This window comes from Paralichthys olivaceus, chromosome 5 (assembly GCF_024713975.1).
Source record: "Paralichthys olivaceus isolate ysfri-2021 chromosome 5, ASM2471397v2, whole genome shotgun sequence".
Taxonomy (NCBI): domain Eukaryota; kingdom Metazoa; phylum Chordata; class Actinopteri; order Pleuronectiformes; family Paralichthyidae; genus Paralichthys; species Paralichthys olivaceus.
The window spans coordinates 20,428,910-20,447,544 of NC_091097.1; the positions used below are offsets into that span (position 1 = coordinate 20,428,910).

The following is an 18,635-nucleotide window of genomic DNA, read 5'->3' on the forward strand; positions in this document are numbered from 1 at the left end:
TCATGATAATCACTCTGTCAAAGCCCGGCACAGGATTGCAGCAGCGCGCCACTCTGGTATTTGCATCATCACACGCTCTCATTTTTCCATTTCTGTCACTTTTCTCTTTCACCTTTCACCGCTTCCTCTCTGTCTCCGCTGATTCGCCGCCCGCTCCGCGTACCGCTCTCCTGGCGGGCCCCGGGCGGTTGTTGCGTCGACTCCACTGCGCTGAGCCGAGCGAGATAGAAAGATACAGATGTTCGTTCTCTCCTGTTGCCGAACTCTGGGTTTGGCAGGAGTCTAACGTTCCTGTGAATTGAGATTAGACAGTTGTTGTCTGCTTCTTCTTCGCTTCGATCCGTTCTTTAAGTCGGGCAGAGAGCAGAGGCACCTCGGGGGTCCTGTGTGGCTGGCGGCCTCCTCCCTCAGCACCTCAGAGATGTCTGTCGCATGCCAGCGCCCGATCTTCACTCTCACTCTTTCAGATTCATGAGTCAAATCTGAACACACAGACGTGATGCACGTACTTTTAGCGTCAATGTGGCGATGATTAGTTTCCCTCAGTGTCCAGACGATGCAGTGATACTCGTCTGTACGTGCACAGGCTACAGGGTCAGAAAGGATTTCTGTAGTTTACAACCACTTTGCTGCGTCTGTTGTTCCTGTTTGAATCAGTCGGTGCTCGAGGACAAACGCCCTCACAGTCATTTGGGAAGATTCGCTTGGTTGTTCCTAAATGAGAAGACTGACACAACTCCGTCCATGTGGAGCTGAAACCAGCAGCTATAGCTTTATTTAGAATATACCACCATGTATAGATGACACTAATTAACACTTGATGTCTTGTACTTTTACCCTGTACGAAAATAGAAGTGTAAAAGTGGCACGTTGTGGTTTTTCCATGACGGCTCGTGTGTCAGATTATTTCTGGGCCACGAGACTGTGAAGCTGAAATCATGTGATAAAATGATAATTACATGCTGCATCGTTTCCTGTGGTCCATTCATGCTTGTGAAGGTAATTTGATTTTCATGCTGCAGCGGCAGAAAAAAATGGACGACGAATAATATTACGTAAGTTTGATGAAAGATTTAAGTAGCAGGCAGGGTTGGGTAAAGTCTGGGTTCATTCAGATACCTGACTTTTAAAAAGGTAGCTGTGTCTAAACGGGGCCTGGACCGATTCTTAAAGCAGACGCAGGTAAAATATACAAATATAAATAAGTGCAAAAACTCACATGATCAATAAAACCCAACCCAACTATAATCATTTAACATTGAATAATAGTTCCGGTGCTTAATGCAGTAAAAGACACTCTGCTCCAAACTCATCATCAATTATCTCCCCACTGTCGGGGGCCCAGGATTCGACCAAATCCGAAATCTGCGTTGCCTTCAGGGTCGCCTCCTCCTCGACCCTGTGAAGAATGGAAGGAGGAGGAGAGAATCCAAAAGTGAGACGTGAAAACAGCTCGCAGTCCGACCGATGCAGATTTGTGAGGAAGAGTGTGACGGAGCAGATTTTTGGAAACGGGGGCATGAAATTGGAATTGGATAAAAATGGAAGAGAAAAGAAAAAGAATAAATAACCTACTTTTCCCTCCAGTGGGAGAAAAAGACAAGGAAAGGTGGAAGAACAAGGGATGATGGCGATGACGACACGGTTTTGCTTCTGGGGCATCTCTCCGTGTACATGTGTATGCATGTGTGGGTGTGCTTTGGCTCATTCCTCCGTTTTTCGTGGATGGAGTAAGCCCTGTGTGAAATACCCTACGCCCCTTGCAAATGCATTTGTGTTTGCATTGAAGTGTTGTGCGTCCGTCCACCCGTGAACGAGCCTGTTGTCGTGTTCTGTTTTCTCATCACTCGTCATGTCGGTGGACTGCAACACAAGCTTCTGTGTGTGTTGCGCATCGGTCTCCTGGGCTCGCAGCCTCCCGTTGGCACCCGTTCCTCACCGCCACAAACCTGGCGAGTAAAAAACCACGTGTGAGTAAAAGCGACGGTGATGCACTCAGACAGGTGCGGGGTCCTTCGTATCGTCCATTATCCCAGATCGCACATACGCGTTGCACCGCGGAGATTGAGGTCGCTGAGGATGATGGTGGATGATGGGATGCTAGTGACAGCTCTGCATCTCGCTGTACTTTACACATGAACGACTTTCCCAGCCTTGTCAGACACATTAGGGCTTAGAGCTGCAGAGCTGTGCTTCACAGAAATGGGTCCGAAGTCGTAGACGAGAGAAGCTGTGGCGTAATTTGATTAGTTTACACGCCTGAGAAAGACTGAACATCTCACCACGAAGAGTTTCTGCTGAATAATCAATCAATCAATTAATCAATCAATCAATCAATCAATCAATCAAACTGTCGTTCTGGTCTTTTAAAGTTCGACTGTTGAAAGACAGGAAGTGATTTCAGACAGAAGCCCAGATTGAACCATCTGCTCCTCCTCTTTGTAAAACCTGTAAAGGTGAACGGGAGCTCCACTCCCACGACTTTCTGACTCGGTCCACGTCCTATCCACTAACACGGAGGAGACACACGGACACACGGCAACAATGGATCTGTCCACTGTGTCGTGCAAGCTTTTTCACTCAAGTTCAAATATTTCCACTCGAGTGGGTCACACAGTTCGTTAGGTTTCCCATCAGACCTGATTCGATCAGTAACGTGAGTCGAACACAGTCAGTGTCTGTTTGCAGGAGGTCCAACTAATGGAAGCAATCTGCGTCTCACCCGCTGTTCCACCGTGCCGTCACTCAGGCTGCTTCTAAGATACTTGACGTGTCTCTCCCCCCCCCCCCCCCCCCCCCCCCCCCCACTGCTTTTATTGACATCGTTATCACACGACGATCACATGACCGCGTGTCTCCTGCATCTTCTCTGGTCTCAGTCAGGAAACACGGGTGAAGCTGCTTTAAAAGCTTTATTTGACTTCTGACACATCCTGTCCAATCAACTATTTACACAAGAATAAATTAATATTTATTTATGAAAACTATTCGATGTTGTTCCTCTTCTCTTGCTCCCCTCGTCGCTCTGCTCCTCCTCTTTCAGTTTCACTTCCTATCGTCTTCTAATGGACACATCATCATGAAAAAGGGCCTAAGCTCGCGTCTGACTAATACTCGCTGACACAAATTGAAATCTGATTACTTACACACACGGAGCAGAATCCTCCAGCATCCCTGTGCAGGAACAGGAACATGCACGCACGCCTAATCACGTCTCGTGTCTCTACCAATGTTTCACTCCTCCCCTCCTCTCTTGTTCTGCACATGAATCATGCATGTGAGTATGCATGTAATACTTTGTCCTTGTCTGCACTCACTGTGGTTTCGCCCCGAGTCTTGAAGCTCGTCCCGGCTCTGACGCTGCGTAATTGCCGACATCGTTGTGTGTCGCGGAGTGACGTGTCTCTTGTGTGCAGCGGCAGCTCTCTGCGTGGAGACTGGACGAGATGTTGAATTTCAAAGAATTACAATCTGCTCGTCCCTGAACTGCGGCGACAGCCTCGTCATATTTAAGTGTGAGGGAGCAGCCGGGGCAGGAGCACATCCCACTGCAGTGGAGAGAGATAATATAGAAACGCTGGTTCAAATAATGCGCCACATTATTCACAATCACACCGTCCGCCACATGAATAATTCATCGATTCAGTATTACCCAAACCCTATAACCTCTCCTTCCCTATACCGTTCCTCTCTCGGTTCTTTACTCTTAATTTTCCTGCACCCACTTCTTCACTTAATCTTTTATAAACTCCTCTGCGCTTATCTCCAAGGGCAGAAGGAAGGAGGACGACGTGCCTGTAAGTTTGTGTAGTTTTTGTCGGGAGGCATCTGGAGATCTTCGTTCCCAGCAACCTGCTCCAATCAGAGGGTCGGAGCGTTGTGTAAAAAGTGAAACGTGTTTATTTTGTGACGCGAATGAGGATTTTACAAGATGTCACAGCTAAATAAATGATCAGCGACTAACTCATCTGGTCTCTTGCTTCATTGTAAGTGAATGTGTTTTATTCCTGTTTCATTTCTTTGTGTCTCAGAAGAGTTAAGTGGTCGTTTCAAAAATAAAAAAGTGACTCTGATCTGAATGTGAAGACGGGTGGAAGCTGTTTGTGGCTCACAAGGAACAATATGTTGCTTTTCTCAAACGCAGACGTAGAATCTGCGTCTCTGAGATCTTTCATCTCTGTCTCACGATGTTCTTCACACAGTTTGAAGAACTGCTGCAACAGCTGGAACCAAGATGAACGTTTTTTCTTTATAATTTAATCTGACGAAGCTCCTGGTGTTTGTTAACAGTCCAGCTGGGTGCTGTCCGTTCATTCTGTTTCTCGATCCAAGAACATCACGTCCTTCCATGAATCGAATAATAAAGTTATTATCGGACCGGGTAGAGGAGGAAGCTCTTCTACCGACACTTCTCCTGCTTCAGATCCATGTTGTTGGTTAGATGTGAAAACTGAATTTCAGTATTCTGCTAAAAGGATTCACGGGACAGTTGTAGATTTTTCCCCAAAAAAAAAAAAAAGGCCGACCACCCACGGCTGCCTGCAGAGTGTTGAAGAGCACTTGTCCATGAATGACACCACACCACCATTATCCTACATGTAGTAGTAGCCACATGCTCAAACCCTCCGCAGACCAGCGGTCCCCATAGAAACCACCACTGTGTGTTTTTTTAATTGCCCCGTAAATGGTGGTCCACAGTGCCACCGAGCCCCTGACGTCTCGTGTGTGAAACCCCTGATTAAAGCCCCTCAGCTTTGATTCATGCTCGTGTTTTGAGGGTTTGCCACGGAACACCCACCAGGGTCGTGTTTCACTAATGGAAGAAAGCGCTCGGCTGGGCATGCACTTCACAGCGCGGCTGCACCGACGGGGGCCTCTGCGTGCTACCGACTCATTTTGACTTGGCGGGACCTGTTGGAAGAGCCTGAGAGCACGAGGCTGAAGCGCGACGTTGACGATGTTTCATCTCCGCGTCGTTATCTCCGTCCCCTCTGCTTCCTGCTCAGTCAGCTGCGAGGCAGATGTCGTCACTGTGGGGGACAGACGGGAGGATTTAACACGGAGAGGGGAAGACGGAGGTCGGGGGGGTTAGTGGAGCACAGTCAGCGTTTGAAGTGGGTCCCACTTCTGTCACAGCAGAGAATCGTCAGGATGATTTAGGATTAAACGTATCTCTGTCGGGGAGAGTTCCAGTCTGCGCTGCGTTCTCACTTACACATAAGTGTCAGTGTCGCAGTTCGTTACGGGATCGTCGGCCTGGAGAGGCGCCGCTGTTCAGTGTCAGCGGGTGTGAACCGAACACCTGATAAAACTGTGAACACCCAGTTGCTATTTTTAAACCCCAGACACTTTCAGACAGGGAGGATTCATTTACACTGTGAGCTCTGATATCACTTCACACGCTGCGGATTCTTATCACGTAATTATTTAACATTGTTGACTGTAAATAAAGATGGACGACACATCTTCACTTCCTGTCACCATCCAGAAATGACGACTTTCCACTGAAGCACGTGTGAGCGGCACGTCAAACTAAATAAAACCAGAACATAACGGAAAGATTTATTTGACCTTTAATTTGACTTTTTAGTTTTGTCCCTGTCCCATCACTAACACGGAGGATTATGAGCCATACTGCAGCCAGCCACTAGGAGGCGATCAACACGATTTGGTCGAGACGTTGTCCTGCCGTGTTCTCACATGAGCTCGTTCAAACATTTTCTGGATTTTTTTGCTGGACAGAAAAAAGTTCTGGAAAAAGTTCCCGCAGCAACGGACATTTTCGTTCTCGCGTGAAATATTCACTTCCTGCCTTTTTCGTGAACCATCCAGCAGAATGAATGTCACATGATGTAGAACTTGATGTTTCTGTGTTTGCTTCACGTGCACAGATTCTCGTTGGCGAGCTGTGTGCCTTCTTCACCAAGGCAGAGGGAACCCAGGAGAAGACCATCGTCACCGCAGACTGCTGCTACTTCAACCCCCTCCTGAGACGCATAATACGCTTCCTCGGTGAGCGCGATGCTTCGTATCGCACAGCCTCTCTGCTCTGTGTGTGTGTCTGTGTGTGTGTCAGTGTGTATCAGTGTGTGTGTGTGTGATAATGAGAAAGATCAGAACAAGATGAAAGATGAGGATGACGTGTAAGAACGTTGACCTGCTGCATTTCTGAGCTTCACAGCTGGAGCTGGAGCGCGCAGCTGTTAATTGGATAACGAACTTCGGTGCAATCTGTGATTTTAGATATTTGGGATCATGACAGGAAGACGCTTATGAATTTTTAGCAGCCTGCAAATCTGCATAAGCTGAATCGAGATGAGATAAAAGCTTCCGTTACAACTTGTTTAATCCCGTCGAGCTTTTGATATCACTGTGTTCTAAACATAATGTGTGTTTCTTGGGAACTTGGGTAACAGATCCGGAAATAGCCGACATGCAACATATGAGAAACTTATATATAAACCACACACGTGATAAAATAAATTCAGTTTCATTTGATGAAAAACATCGACTGTAAAATCTTCAGTGCAGATAAACCAGGTAGGATGAACACAATGTTTTCTAACCTCCCTCGATGCAGGTGTCTATGCCTTCGGCCTGTTCACCACCACCATCTTCGCCAATGCCGGCCAGGTCGTGACGGGAAACCAGACGCCTCACTTCCTGTCCGCCTGCCGGCCCAACTACACGGCGCTGGGCTGCCAGTCCACCATGCAGTACATCACAGAGCGCCGCGCCTGCACAGGAAACCCGCTGGTCGTCATGTCCGCACGTAAATCCTTCCCTTCGAAGGACGCGGCGCTCAGCGTCTTCTCTGCGGTGTACACAGTGGTAGGTCGTTCTGTGTACTTCTGTAGAACCACCAACGGAGCCTGCTCACTTCTCCTCGTGTCGCTTCACTTTGTTCTTCGAAACGTAGTTTCTGAGGGGTTTTTTTTTCTCGCTGTGAAAACCACCAAGTTAAAGGAGGAGTTTTGATTTCTCACTGGAAAATAAGAACATTAATTCTTCTCTCAGGCCGGTTGGAATAATATGAAGTTCGGCTTAGCAACAAAACTGGAAACTAGTAATAAAATCCTCCCTGCAGCGCCTCTTACTCCCTTAAATTATAATTTATTTTTTTGATTAATTCACAGAAAAACTGGAGGAGCTGAACAAGATATCAGTTGTTTAACAGGCAGATTTGAAACCAGCCAGTAAAAAGAAGAAATCCTGATTCCTGCACTTCATGACTGTTTGTTTGTGTCGTGTGCGTGTTCTGTTTGTTGTTCCCCGCCCTCCTCTCTGCAGATGTACGTGACGCTGGTGTTCAAGACCAAAGGCACGCGGCTGACCAAGCCCACCATCAGCCTCACCCTGCTCTGTCTGGCCATGCTCGTGGGCGTGGTCCGGGTGGCCGAGTACCGCAACCACTGGGCCGACGTCCTGGCCGGGTTCTTCACCGGAGGATCCATCGCTGTGTTTCTGGTGAGAAGGGACCCGGCTCTCTGAAGTCCTGCGGCTGTGTCGTCGCGTGTCGTACGTATCTGACGTCTTCTGCATATTTGTCTTTTCTCTCAACTCCAGGTGACTTGTGTGATCAACAACTTCCAGCAGCTGCAGCCCGGCCTCCCTCCTCCACGACCCCAGCGCCCTGAGTCCGTGCTGGGCATGCCCATGGTGACGCTTCCCTGTGTGGAGAGTCCACTTGAAAAGTTAAGTGGTCCTCAGGTAAGGGGCAGGGGTGGCTGTGAGGCCCGGCTGCGCTCACCCGAAGAGGAGCAGAGATACACACACACACACACACACCATGTGTCTTAACTGAATCCATCGTCCTCCTTTTGCAAAACCCCAAACATGCATGTTGCACCCTGGTCCCAACACAAACCACAGAAATGATCCCGTTACATTTCTGCACACACGAGCCTCGTCACAGGCTGCAGCTGACATTTGTTCTGCTGGTGTGAAATGAGCTGCTCGAACAAATTCAGGTGTGTTGTTGTTGTTGTTGTTGTTGTTGTTGTGTTGCTTGTTTTAGAAAGAGACGCTTCCTCACTCCTGAACCGAGTGTTACGCTTTTCCTTGTTCGGCTTCTCTCAAGCTGTTTTTTTGTGCGTCCGCACAATCGGGGCCCAGACTTCTCCAGAGTGTGTGTTTCACGTTTGAACACCACAGGAGATCCTCGGCTCAGATGCGTTCAAAGGGAGGAGGCAGGAAGTGATGTATTAATGTTCAGTCGGGAACGCGGCTCGATGTGGCTGCTTGTCTGCGGTGAATCCTCTGGAGGAACTTCTTTGAGCACACTCAGGCGTCATCCAGAGTTTTTATGAGGGCGCTGGCAGGAGAAACTACTTTCTCCCCAAAGCTCTAACGGCTCCCAAACCTTTCAGCCCCCCACACCTCCACAATAACCCGGAGACTTGCGACCCCCCCCCCCCCCCCCCCACGATACTAAAGGTTAATGATTTGAGCGAGTTTGCTGAAGCAAATTCAGTATCTGTGTTGTTATATGGATGCTGTCGCCCATTCATCACCTCGGATGAAGAAGATCTGCAGGCTGAGATCTTCTGCGTGGGTGGAGTTTGCATGTTCTCCCTGTGTTCAAGTCCGTCCTCATACAAACAGACACCAGCAGGTTGGGGTTAGATCAGTTCGTCCAGCCTCCCCGTCCACCCTCAAAGAATAAATAACGGGGGGAAGGATCTTGTGACCTCAGTCTCTCACGACCCCCTCGTTGGCAGAGACGTCTTCTCGCGGGTGGAGCGGTAGCGTAGTTATGAGCTATGAGGAAAATGTCTTGCGTCCTCTGTGGTCTGTCACTAACCCTCACCTGACTGCCTGTTTTCCTCTGTCTCCCACCTGCCTCTCTCCTCTCAATCTGCTCCCTTGTTCCTCACTCTCCTCCAGCATCCCGCACTCTCCTCCTCCTCCACACTCTACAACACCTACGTCCAACCATTCTGAGCAACTCCCTCCTCACTACCTCCATCATCTGTTGCCTTATTTCTGTCTCCCCCCTCCCCTCCCCTCCTCTCCCTCATCCCGTGCATTGCTCTTGATTATTCTTTTCTTCACTTTTCTCTTTTCCCCTCGCCCTCTCTCTGCCCCGTCCTCTCTCTCTCTCTCTCTCTCTTTCTCACACCTCTCTTTCCCCTGCAGACTCCGCGGGGATCTCCGTTCTCCGAGATCACATGACCATCAGCCCTATCGGTTCCCCGCCACTCCCGATGTCCTCATACCGTCTCGCTCCATTTCCAGCGAAGTCTAGACCAGTCGGAGCAGCAGCAGCAGTCGCCGCAGTCGCCGCACTCGCCGCACTGTGCCGCCCACCAGGCCGGGCGGTACGCCACGCTGCACCGCTCCTATTCCACGCAGGTCTAGACCTCTCCTGAAACCCCCCTCCCCCCACCCTGTTGCCCTCTCAACCCCCGGGGAACCGATAGGCAAACTCTTCAAAGACTCTCTCCTTGCTGGACGCCCAGTGAAGGAAGAAACACGAACATTCAGTCCAGAGTCTGGTCGTTTCTTTTCATTTTGAATTTTCCAATTAAAGACATTTTTATTTATTTTTTTTTTTTTGTACGAACTCGATCATGTGAAGCTCACTTCCATCCTCAGTGCTGTCACACTGTGACCCCTGAGAATGTCCACTGAATTTGTTTTTCCACGACGGTGTGAATGAGTTTTCACCCGTTTGAAGGAGGCTCACGCTGAAAGCTAAACATGGCGCTGCCCCCCCCCCCCCCCCCCCCCGTGTCCGACTCCCAGGACGCAGCTTTGATGTGCTCTGTCAGGAGGTTGCCTTGTTGGACCAAAGAAACCCCCCTGAAGGATTCGTGTGCTGCTGAAATTCACCCGTGAAAACATCCTTTTAGTAAGCCATACAAACACACACACACTCTCTCACCCCCTCTCCTTATCTCGTCCCATTCACACACACACACACACACACACACACACACACACTCTGCAGTAGCGGTGCCCGAGTCGACTCCGCATGAGGTTTACTCAGATCAAAAGATTCATTTGGTGTCTCTCAGCAGAAGCAGCAGACAAAAGCAAACCGGATGAAAGTGGAGCCATCATCTTCACTCGGCTGATTCCTCCTCATGTTGTGTCTCAGCTGCTCCGAAACCTGACGTGAACCACAAACACATTTGATAAGACAAAGCCGAGCTCTCTCTCTCTCTCTCTCTCTCTCTCTCTCTCTCTCTCGTCTGCAGGGGGGGCAGACGACAGCGATCCAAATAAAGTGCATCACGTTCAGGAGCAGATCTTTTCTTCGTCGTTGAGCGGCCTTCGTGCCAAAACTCGACTTTCTGTGATGCCGACAATCTTTCGTTTTCTTTCACTTTGGAACGGCGTCGCTCGCCCCTGAACTTTGTCTCTCACTGACGAGAATTGCTCCAGTTCTCTTGGTATTGTGATGTTTTATAAATAGATTTATTTATTGAAATGTACATACAGTATGTGGAAGACGTGAGCGCTGCGTGGTTTGACAGTTTTGCTGATTTTGATTTGCACACTCCCTCCGATCCACGTTTTTACTCACCCGCCCCTGTTTCCGTCTTGTGTCCAAACATGTTTCTTTACAAACTCTGTCGAGATCGACCTCTCTCTCTCTCTCTCTCTCTCTCTCTCTCTCTCTCTCTCTCCCTCCCTCCCTCTGCTGGATGACACACACACACACACACACACAAACAAACACACACACACACAAGCACAGACGAACACACTCGAGAATAAAGAGCACACGTGTAGTTAAACATATTCAAAAGCACACACGTGTATGCCCCCCCCCCCCCACCTTGTTGTTACTGTACCCCCCCCCTTCACCTCCACTTTCTAACAATGGTTTGTATGATACTGTACATAGATCTTTTTGTATTGAGAGTGTGTTTTTTTTACACAAGCGTCACCAACACTCACGGATGGAGTCTTGTATTGGTGACGCTGACAGAGAACAGTGTGTATGAAGGTGCTGAACCACTCTGAACCAACACTGGATCCGTGACAAGACGCCCACACGACTTTGTATTGATGCGTCCCCACCGAGCCGTTGTTTTATGAACGTGTGTGCGGAACACAAGTAACAGACGTAAATACAGTTTTCCCTCTTTTTTTTTTTTTTTTTTTTTTTTGCTGTCAAATCTACATTTACGAACACATGGAACATGGAAGGTGAAGCAGTTTGTTTATTTGCTGACATCTTGCACATTTGGAGTCACTGACATGCACATGCACTAACATGGAGGAGGTGGGGTCTATGACCTATACTGCAGCCAGTCACAAGGGGGCGATCAAGAGCAGCATGCAGTTTATCTCACTTTGTTTTGTGTCGTGGATTTCTCTTTGTTTTTTCTCGGTGGACTTAAATCTTCTTAAATTTCCCTTTAAATTTAAATTAACGTGTTTACACTTCACTCCGTGAGCAAACGAGCGTGTCTGTAGATTTCACAACCAGAAAAGAGGAAATTCTGATATTGAATTCAAAAGAAAATGTGCACACGAGACCACACAGTGTCGTCCTTTGGGATTTTTGTTGCTGTGTAGAAATCTAAACAACCAGGAAACAAATTTTTCAACACAGTTCCTTCGAGGCCGTGAACCTGCGGCAGCAGTCGTCATGAGAATGTGTCGCTGTGTCACGCTCCGTCATCTAACGTGGGAACGATTCAAGCTTCTCATTTGCTCAGAATCTCTAACTCTTCTCTGCTTTGGTACAAAGATAAAAAAAAAAAAAAACAAGGAGCACAACAGCTCCCAGACGATTCTCCTCAGGTGAGAACACGATCTCTGGTTCAAGTGTCGACTCCACAGCGTCTCTCTCCTGTAAAGTCTTTAGTAACGTGTGTTTTAAATCAGAGAACAAACCGTCGTGAAAATCACCGAGCTCCTTCAGATCTGAGAGAGAAAACGGTTTCTTTGATCCCGCTGCAGAAAACCTCTCTGTTTTGTAAAGATAAGTGTGACGAGAACAATAAAATGGATATTGCAATAAGAGATTCTGTCCGTGTCAGTGACGGTGATTTTGTGATTTGATGTGCGAGCGCTGGTCGGCCGGGTTTGTTTGTGTGTGAATGTTTTTTAATTCACGGATCGTCTGAGCGTGAGTTTTATTTCATCATGAAGAGGAAGAGGAGGATGAAGGAGGAACTGCTTCTCGCTGTAAATGTATATATTATTTAATCTAAACTCTTTTTCTTCCATTTATGAATCAGATTCCACCACAAACAAAGACGGGCATCAAGGAGACTGATTATCTCATCCAGTGTTTGAGTTAAAGGGTTATTCCACAGATTTAATGTTGCACCTGCAGGATGTGAAGTTGGAGGACAGATAAAACATAAAATAAAGATTTCCTTTAATTCCATTTGAATGGATCAAGCTGCAAAAAAGAAAGTGAGGCTACAATTTTAAAATTCACCTTCGTCCGGTTGAGAAGGCCTGTGTGTGCTGTGACTCAGTGCTGCCACCCTGTGGTTCACTGTGTCCTTACCCAGCTCCCACTACCGATCTGCTGCAGTCCTGAGCTCAGTCGTGTCTGAACACAAGCGGAGAACTTGTGAAAAATCTGTGTTTTTGTATAATCTGAATAATTAAACCGCTTCATATGGATGATGAGAAACTATGAGTAACACAGATCACTCGTGTCTGAACCACGCGAGCTGAAGACGAAACCAACACTCAGTCTCTGTGGTCACCAAGTTGTTTCTCTGCAACTCCTGTGACTCTCAAGAGATTATGCATTTGCAGGTTGAATCCACAAGATGGCAACGCACATCACAGACGTGCACGTTTGACGAGGACCGATGCAAACACGGCGTTCATCCTCTCAGGCGTCTCAATCCAGAGATTCCTCGAGCTGCGGCCTCGACAATTAAACAGCTGCTCACGAGAAGATCTGCACCTGAGACGCGACGACGGTTTCTTAATGGAGAGATTTACTTTGACTCGTCTGTCTCTGAACACACACTTTACTCTGCAGGAGCCCTTTCAACTTATTTTAGGAATCTGCAGCCATGAAACCCACAGAACACAATCCATGATTACACTGAAACTCTGATCAAAGACGTCTTACGGTGCGGCTGACGCTAATTGCAGCGGCGCATTTCTCCAGACGTTCGAGAGATGCACCTGCAATTCCTTAAAAAAAAAAAACCTCAGCCCGACTGAATTTAAAGGACCAAACATCCCAGTCAAAGAGGTTCAAAGGATGACGCTGTTTCCTCGGTGAAATCCCGCCTGCGGCGTCTTTCTGTCTCCACACAGGCCTCATTAGTGTGGGCAGCACAACTCCCCACGTTAGTCTGCTGGGCATTTTAATTCCACAGTTCTCCGTGTGCCGATGACAAGACTTATGTGGTGATTCGAGGTCGTTTCTCTTTCGTTTTTTGAAAGCGGACATGATCCGTTTGACCAAATGTGTTGAATAAGAGCACGGAGCTAAGTGGTCGGGATGGAGACAAGGAGGAGACGCCACAGAGACGAGAAATCGGAGAACATGAAGAATTTTAGATTTCTTTTTTGTTCTGGCTTTGTCCAAATTCAAACATCTAGTGTGAAAGTCAGAATTTTCTTGGGTTTCGTTAGAGCGACGTGTTTGAAGCTGTAGTAAGTGTGATTCTCTGTTTATCATCTGTTTTTTAGTCTCTATCATCAACTAAACCCGAAGCAAAGGAACTGCACAGAATTCATTGAATAAGTTAGAGAAGTTTTTACCGACGTTACCTCAGATTACGATTCATCCAGAGACAGAGAAGCATTTTCAACTCCAAAGTACACTCTTCTAAATACTGGGAGATCTGGGGAAACGTCAAAGAACGCAACGTTGAAGAAAGTTAAAAGTAGAATCCAGATCCACACCACAACTATCACGTCCTTCCTCCGAGTCCATCCAATCACCAACAAACAAACAAACAGATGAAAACGTAAACTCCTTGGCGAAGGTGTTAAAATGACCCTGTAACTGTTTATTGCGTATGTTCAGTGTTGGAATGGAAACCTTGTTGTTCTCACAGTTGTGTTTTTGTTGCGCACACGATTATAAAGGTTAAACCCAAACTATTAGTAAAACACATGTTTTATTAAATTCTTTTTTTTTACAGCGAGCAGGTGGCAGCCGAGGAGGAGAAGAGGCTCCACAGATAAAAAATCCATAACAAACCAGACAATGGGGCATTCCCACCCCGATCTCAAATTCCATCCCCTCCTCGTGTCGTCTGCTGCACGAGCGACGGAACCTGTTTCTGAAAGCAGCTGCTGTGGGTTTAGGGGGAATCGGTTTCCTGTGACAGTTCGGAGCAGTCAGCTGAGGTGCTCCATGATGGGGGGGGGGGGCACATGTCATCATCATGGTTAAGTGGAGGAGAGACAAGATGGATGAGTTGTGAGGAGGAGGAGAAGAGGAGGAGGACGTGTGGCTGGTATTGAATTTGTATAGAATTAAAGGTGTGCGGCAACTTCTTGTGTTTCCACTCGTCTGAGCTCTGCAGACACACACACACACACACACACACACACACACACACACAACACGCTCTCCTCACAGAAAGTCACGTGCACGGACACCAGATGTCAGCTCAATATTAATTTAGTTAAATTATAATTGTTCAGGCAGAACCACAGGCTGACACAATGAAATTACACATAAGCGCGAGTTATTGATTTTGTGTTATGTGCAAAGGGTGTGAAATAAATTGAAAGTATTACTATGGCACGGAGCAAAGTGTGCAGCTCTGACAGGAACATAATGTATACACTTAAATTGTGCCCCCCCCCCCCTCCAACATGACTAGCAATTACAGATACCCATTGAAAAGCAGGAAGATTCAATCAGGCAGGGCTGAGTCTCATATCCAGTGGTGGAGCGGGGTTAATTAGTATACTTGACTTTAACCAACCGTGCAGGATGTTGAAGGGTTGAAGGATAATGTTTGTTTAGATACACGGAGGCAGTGTCCTCAGATAATGTCTTCATTAACTATTGATGCACTCACACACTCACACACACACACACACACACACACACACAGAGGCTGTCAGATAGCCCCCTGTATATCCTCCAGCTTATAGATGCTGCCTCTCCCTCCACCTCTCTGTCTCCTCTGCTTTATCTGAGCATCCAAGAAAGTCTGTGAACCCCCCCCCCCACCTAAAACACACACACACACACACATATACACACACATACACACACATACACATCATCGCCACCCATGGTTTTTCACGCCTGTACTCTCTCTTCCCTCATCCGATTCTTCGTTTTCACTCTCTCTCTCTCTCTTGAACAGAAGCACAAGGTACACACTGCACGCCCGTCCTCCCCCCTTTCTCTCCCCCCTCCACGCAGCCCTTCACTCCTTGCATTATCTTTCCCGGAAATTGCATTTCCAGCACAGCCAGGGCCCCATTATGAAGAGGGAGCGACATGCTGTAACCTTTTTAAAAAGCCATTAGTGATGCACCTGCCCCTCCCACTTCTCCCCCCCCCCTACCTCCCCCCTCCTTCGCACCCCCCCTCCCCCCTCCCCCCGATCTCCCACCAACCCCTCACCCGTCATACATACAGCCACCACCCACAACCTCACCCTCCCTGACCCGCTCCCCACCCTCGTGGCAGCTTTAATGTTATTAGTCCGTCTCTGCAGCCATTACTCGGCCTGCATGCTCCGCCCCCCCCCCTCTGCTGAACATGGAGCAGATGCACAGGGAGCAGAGGGAGCAGAGGGAGCAGAGGGTCAGGTGTAAAGTCGACGATCTGCCTCCATATGGGCTGGTCCTCGGCTACTTGTCCCCACGTCAGACCCGTCTCTTTGCCGCCATGTTGTTTCTATTTGCGTTTTCCAGGTGGTGTCCATCTCTGGTCTTTGGAATTCAGCTCTGGTCCCTCCCGAGATCCTGTGACACTGTCTCGGCCGATGTCTGATCTCTGTCACCGCGCTCTGGCTCTCAAGCTGCTTTCAGACAGGCTCCAAACTCCGGAGAACGCAAACGTCCGAGTGAGGGGCTCCGGACCTTCAGTGGACTTCCTCCGTCCACTGAAGACGCTGATGTGGGAACAGCTGGAGATTCTCTAAAAGATTCACCACCAGCGAGTGGAACATGACAGATGCAGAAACAGAAAAAAATATATATCTCAGGATGAAAACCTGATGTCACATAAAGGTTGACATCATTGCGCTGTACCAACATAAACACGTGATCTTTGCTGCAGAATTATTAGGCTACATTCTGCCTCTGCTGCTCCACCTGAACCTGAACGCTCCGGACGTTTCTGTGTGTTTGTGAACACGTCTGACAAAAGAACTTCCTGCTGTGTCGTTCATCTCTGAAAGTCTGGACCCAAGTCTGCAAAACGTTCTTCAGAGTTGAGAAAACGTCTCGAGTCACCTTTTGGCACGCGTCGCCATTCCGAGCCATGACGGAGGATACGTTTAACGTCGCTGTTCGCACAGTTAGGACGAATGTTTGATTCTTTATTTTATTCTGAGTTGGGTGAAGTCGTGCAAACATGACAGCTGCAGTTTAACGGTCTCACAGTGTTGTGCTGTTCTGTCTGTACTCACACACATCAGCCAGGCCTCCTCTCAGCAGCTCGCTCAAGGGGAATGTTCTCATTGTCTATTAGTTTTGTGTGTTTGCGTGTGTGTGTGTTTGAGTGTGTGTGTGTTAGTGTGAGTGAGGTCCTGGGCCTGTCATCAGTCAGATTTCCTGGCAGGAAGGACGGGGTTACACAGGTTAGGACGGGATGTGAAGAAGCTCAGCTCGGTCCCTGTGGACCTAATGTATGTGTGGAATAGTGAGAGCGTGAGCGTGAGTGTGTGTGTGTGTGTGTGTGTGTGTGTGTGTGTGTGTGTGTGTGTGTGTGTGTGAGTGTGTGTGTGTGTGTGTGTGTGTTTCAGGTCAGCACCTCGCCCACAGCCCACTGATGATGTCCACGTCTGATGATGTCATGGTATCGATCAGCGGGGCGTCTGTCGTGGCATTTGGTGTCAGTGTCTGGAGAGAGAGAGAGAGAGAGAGAGAGAGGTAGATGAAGAGAGGATGAGGTTGATGGGGTGAGTGGCGGAGAGAGAGATTAATAACAGAAGTGGAACAAAGAGGAAGACAGAAGAAAGACTCAGGGATGGAAAGATAAAGACAAATACAAAGATAGATAGATAGATGAACAGATAGATAGATAGATAGATGTATAGATGGATGGATAGATTGATAGATGGATAGATAGATAGAAGTACAGATAGATAAATAGATAGATAAACAGATGGATAGATAGATAGATAGATAGAGAGAAGTACAGATAGATAGATAGATAGATAGATAGATAGATAGATAGATAGATGGATAAACAGATGGATAGATAGATATATAGATACATAGATAGATAGATGGATAAACAGATAGATAGATAGATAGATAGATGGATGGATAGATGGATAAACAGATAGATAGATAGAGAGAAGTACAGATGGATTGTATAGAGGAGAATATATAACTCTCCCTCTCAGCCTCGGTCATCAGTTAAACCTCCTTCACCCAGTTTTGATCGATATGTTGCAGAGCGTCAGCATCACATTAACATTGTGAATATAAAGACCCTCGCTGCAGTCGCCTCACAGAGCGGCCCGCTCCGCCGCCGTCATCCTGCCGGTAATTACTTTAATGAACATCCTCCTGCACGGCAGCAGGAGGATTTTTTTATGAAGAGGGCAGAATGATAAAATACACACTGGCTTGTTTCTTTTATGGATCCGTGTCCTCTTGGTTTCCCCTCAGATGCCTCGGTGTAGTGCAGCAGCTCCATCACACTGACAGTCAGTCAGTGGGCTGCAGCTGCATCGTGTAGGCTTGTAGACATACAGCCCCTGAAGAAGACGAGGACGAAGAAGAAGAAGACGGAGAAATGGAAAGAAAAGACTCCCTCCCTCCCTCCCTCCCTCACCCACCTCCTCTTCCTCCTGTATCTCTCTCCATCCGCTTCCTGGAACCTGCCCATGCAATTGGATTTAGTTTTTGTTTGCCTGGCTTGTCTCAACCCCTGTCTCTTCCTCCGTCTGTCCACCGCTCCACTCCCCACTTTACCGTCCTCCCCGGCTCGTCCCTGCATTCTAATTGGACGATAATGCAGCCAAGTGTGGTCCACGACTTCGACGCTACATGACAGCAACAACAGCCACCACCACCATGAGTGCTCCTCTGACTGAGTCGCTGCTGCCGCGTGTGTGCAGAGGCGACACTGTGACTGTTTACATGTTTGTGTGTGTGATTCTCAGGTGTGGTGCTACAGTCGCTGTTTGTGTTTGGACAAGTCGACCGCGAGAGGAAGCACCGATGGGAGAGAGGCACACTTCATTGTTTACCTTTATTGATTTGTATTCCACTCTCCTCTCTCAGTCACTCTCCACTCTTTTCTACTCTGTCCATTCATCCATCCATCCATCCATCCATGCAGTCATGTATCTATCCATCTGTCCATCCATCCATCCAACCATTCATCCTTGTATCCAGTCATCCATCCATCCAACAGTTCATCCTTAATATTCCATTGACATTAATGTAAGAGTCTGCAGTCTGTATGATACACTACATATATGCTTCCTATTTATACATGTAATATTTTATATATTCCAATTATCACAGTTCAAACAATTTTA

The 18,635-nt window shown here is 47.7% G+C and overlaps 1 protein-coding gene across 6 annotated transcripts in view; it reads left to right on the forward strand.

Annotated features, from left to right (window-relative positions):
- Positions 1-11,982, forward strand: part of plppr2a (phospholipid phosphatase related 2a) — a 31,069-nt gene extending 19,087 nt beyond the window's left edge. For 4 of the 6 annotated variants that reach the window (XM_069525190.1, XM_069525193.1, XM_069525195.1 and 1 more), the window contains 5 exons: positions 5,892-6,012; positions 6,581-6,831; positions 7,291-7,467; positions 7,567-7,694; positions 9,139-11,982. In XM_069525190.1, coding sequence (XP_069381291.1) covers positions 5,892-6,012; positions 6,581-6,831; positions 7,291-7,467; positions 7,567-7,694; positions 9,139-9,247 — 786 coding nt within the window. In that variant the 3' untranslated portion in view covers positions 9,248-11,982. Of the gene's footprint in view, positions 1-5,891; positions 6,013-6,580; positions 6,832-7,290; positions 7,468-7,566; positions 7,711-8,886; positions 9,090-9,138 lie in introns of those variants that run through there. The other 2 variants (XM_069525192.1, XM_069525191.1) reach the window with 2 other exon arrangements.
- Positions 11,983-18,635: the final 6,653 nt, after the last annotated feature.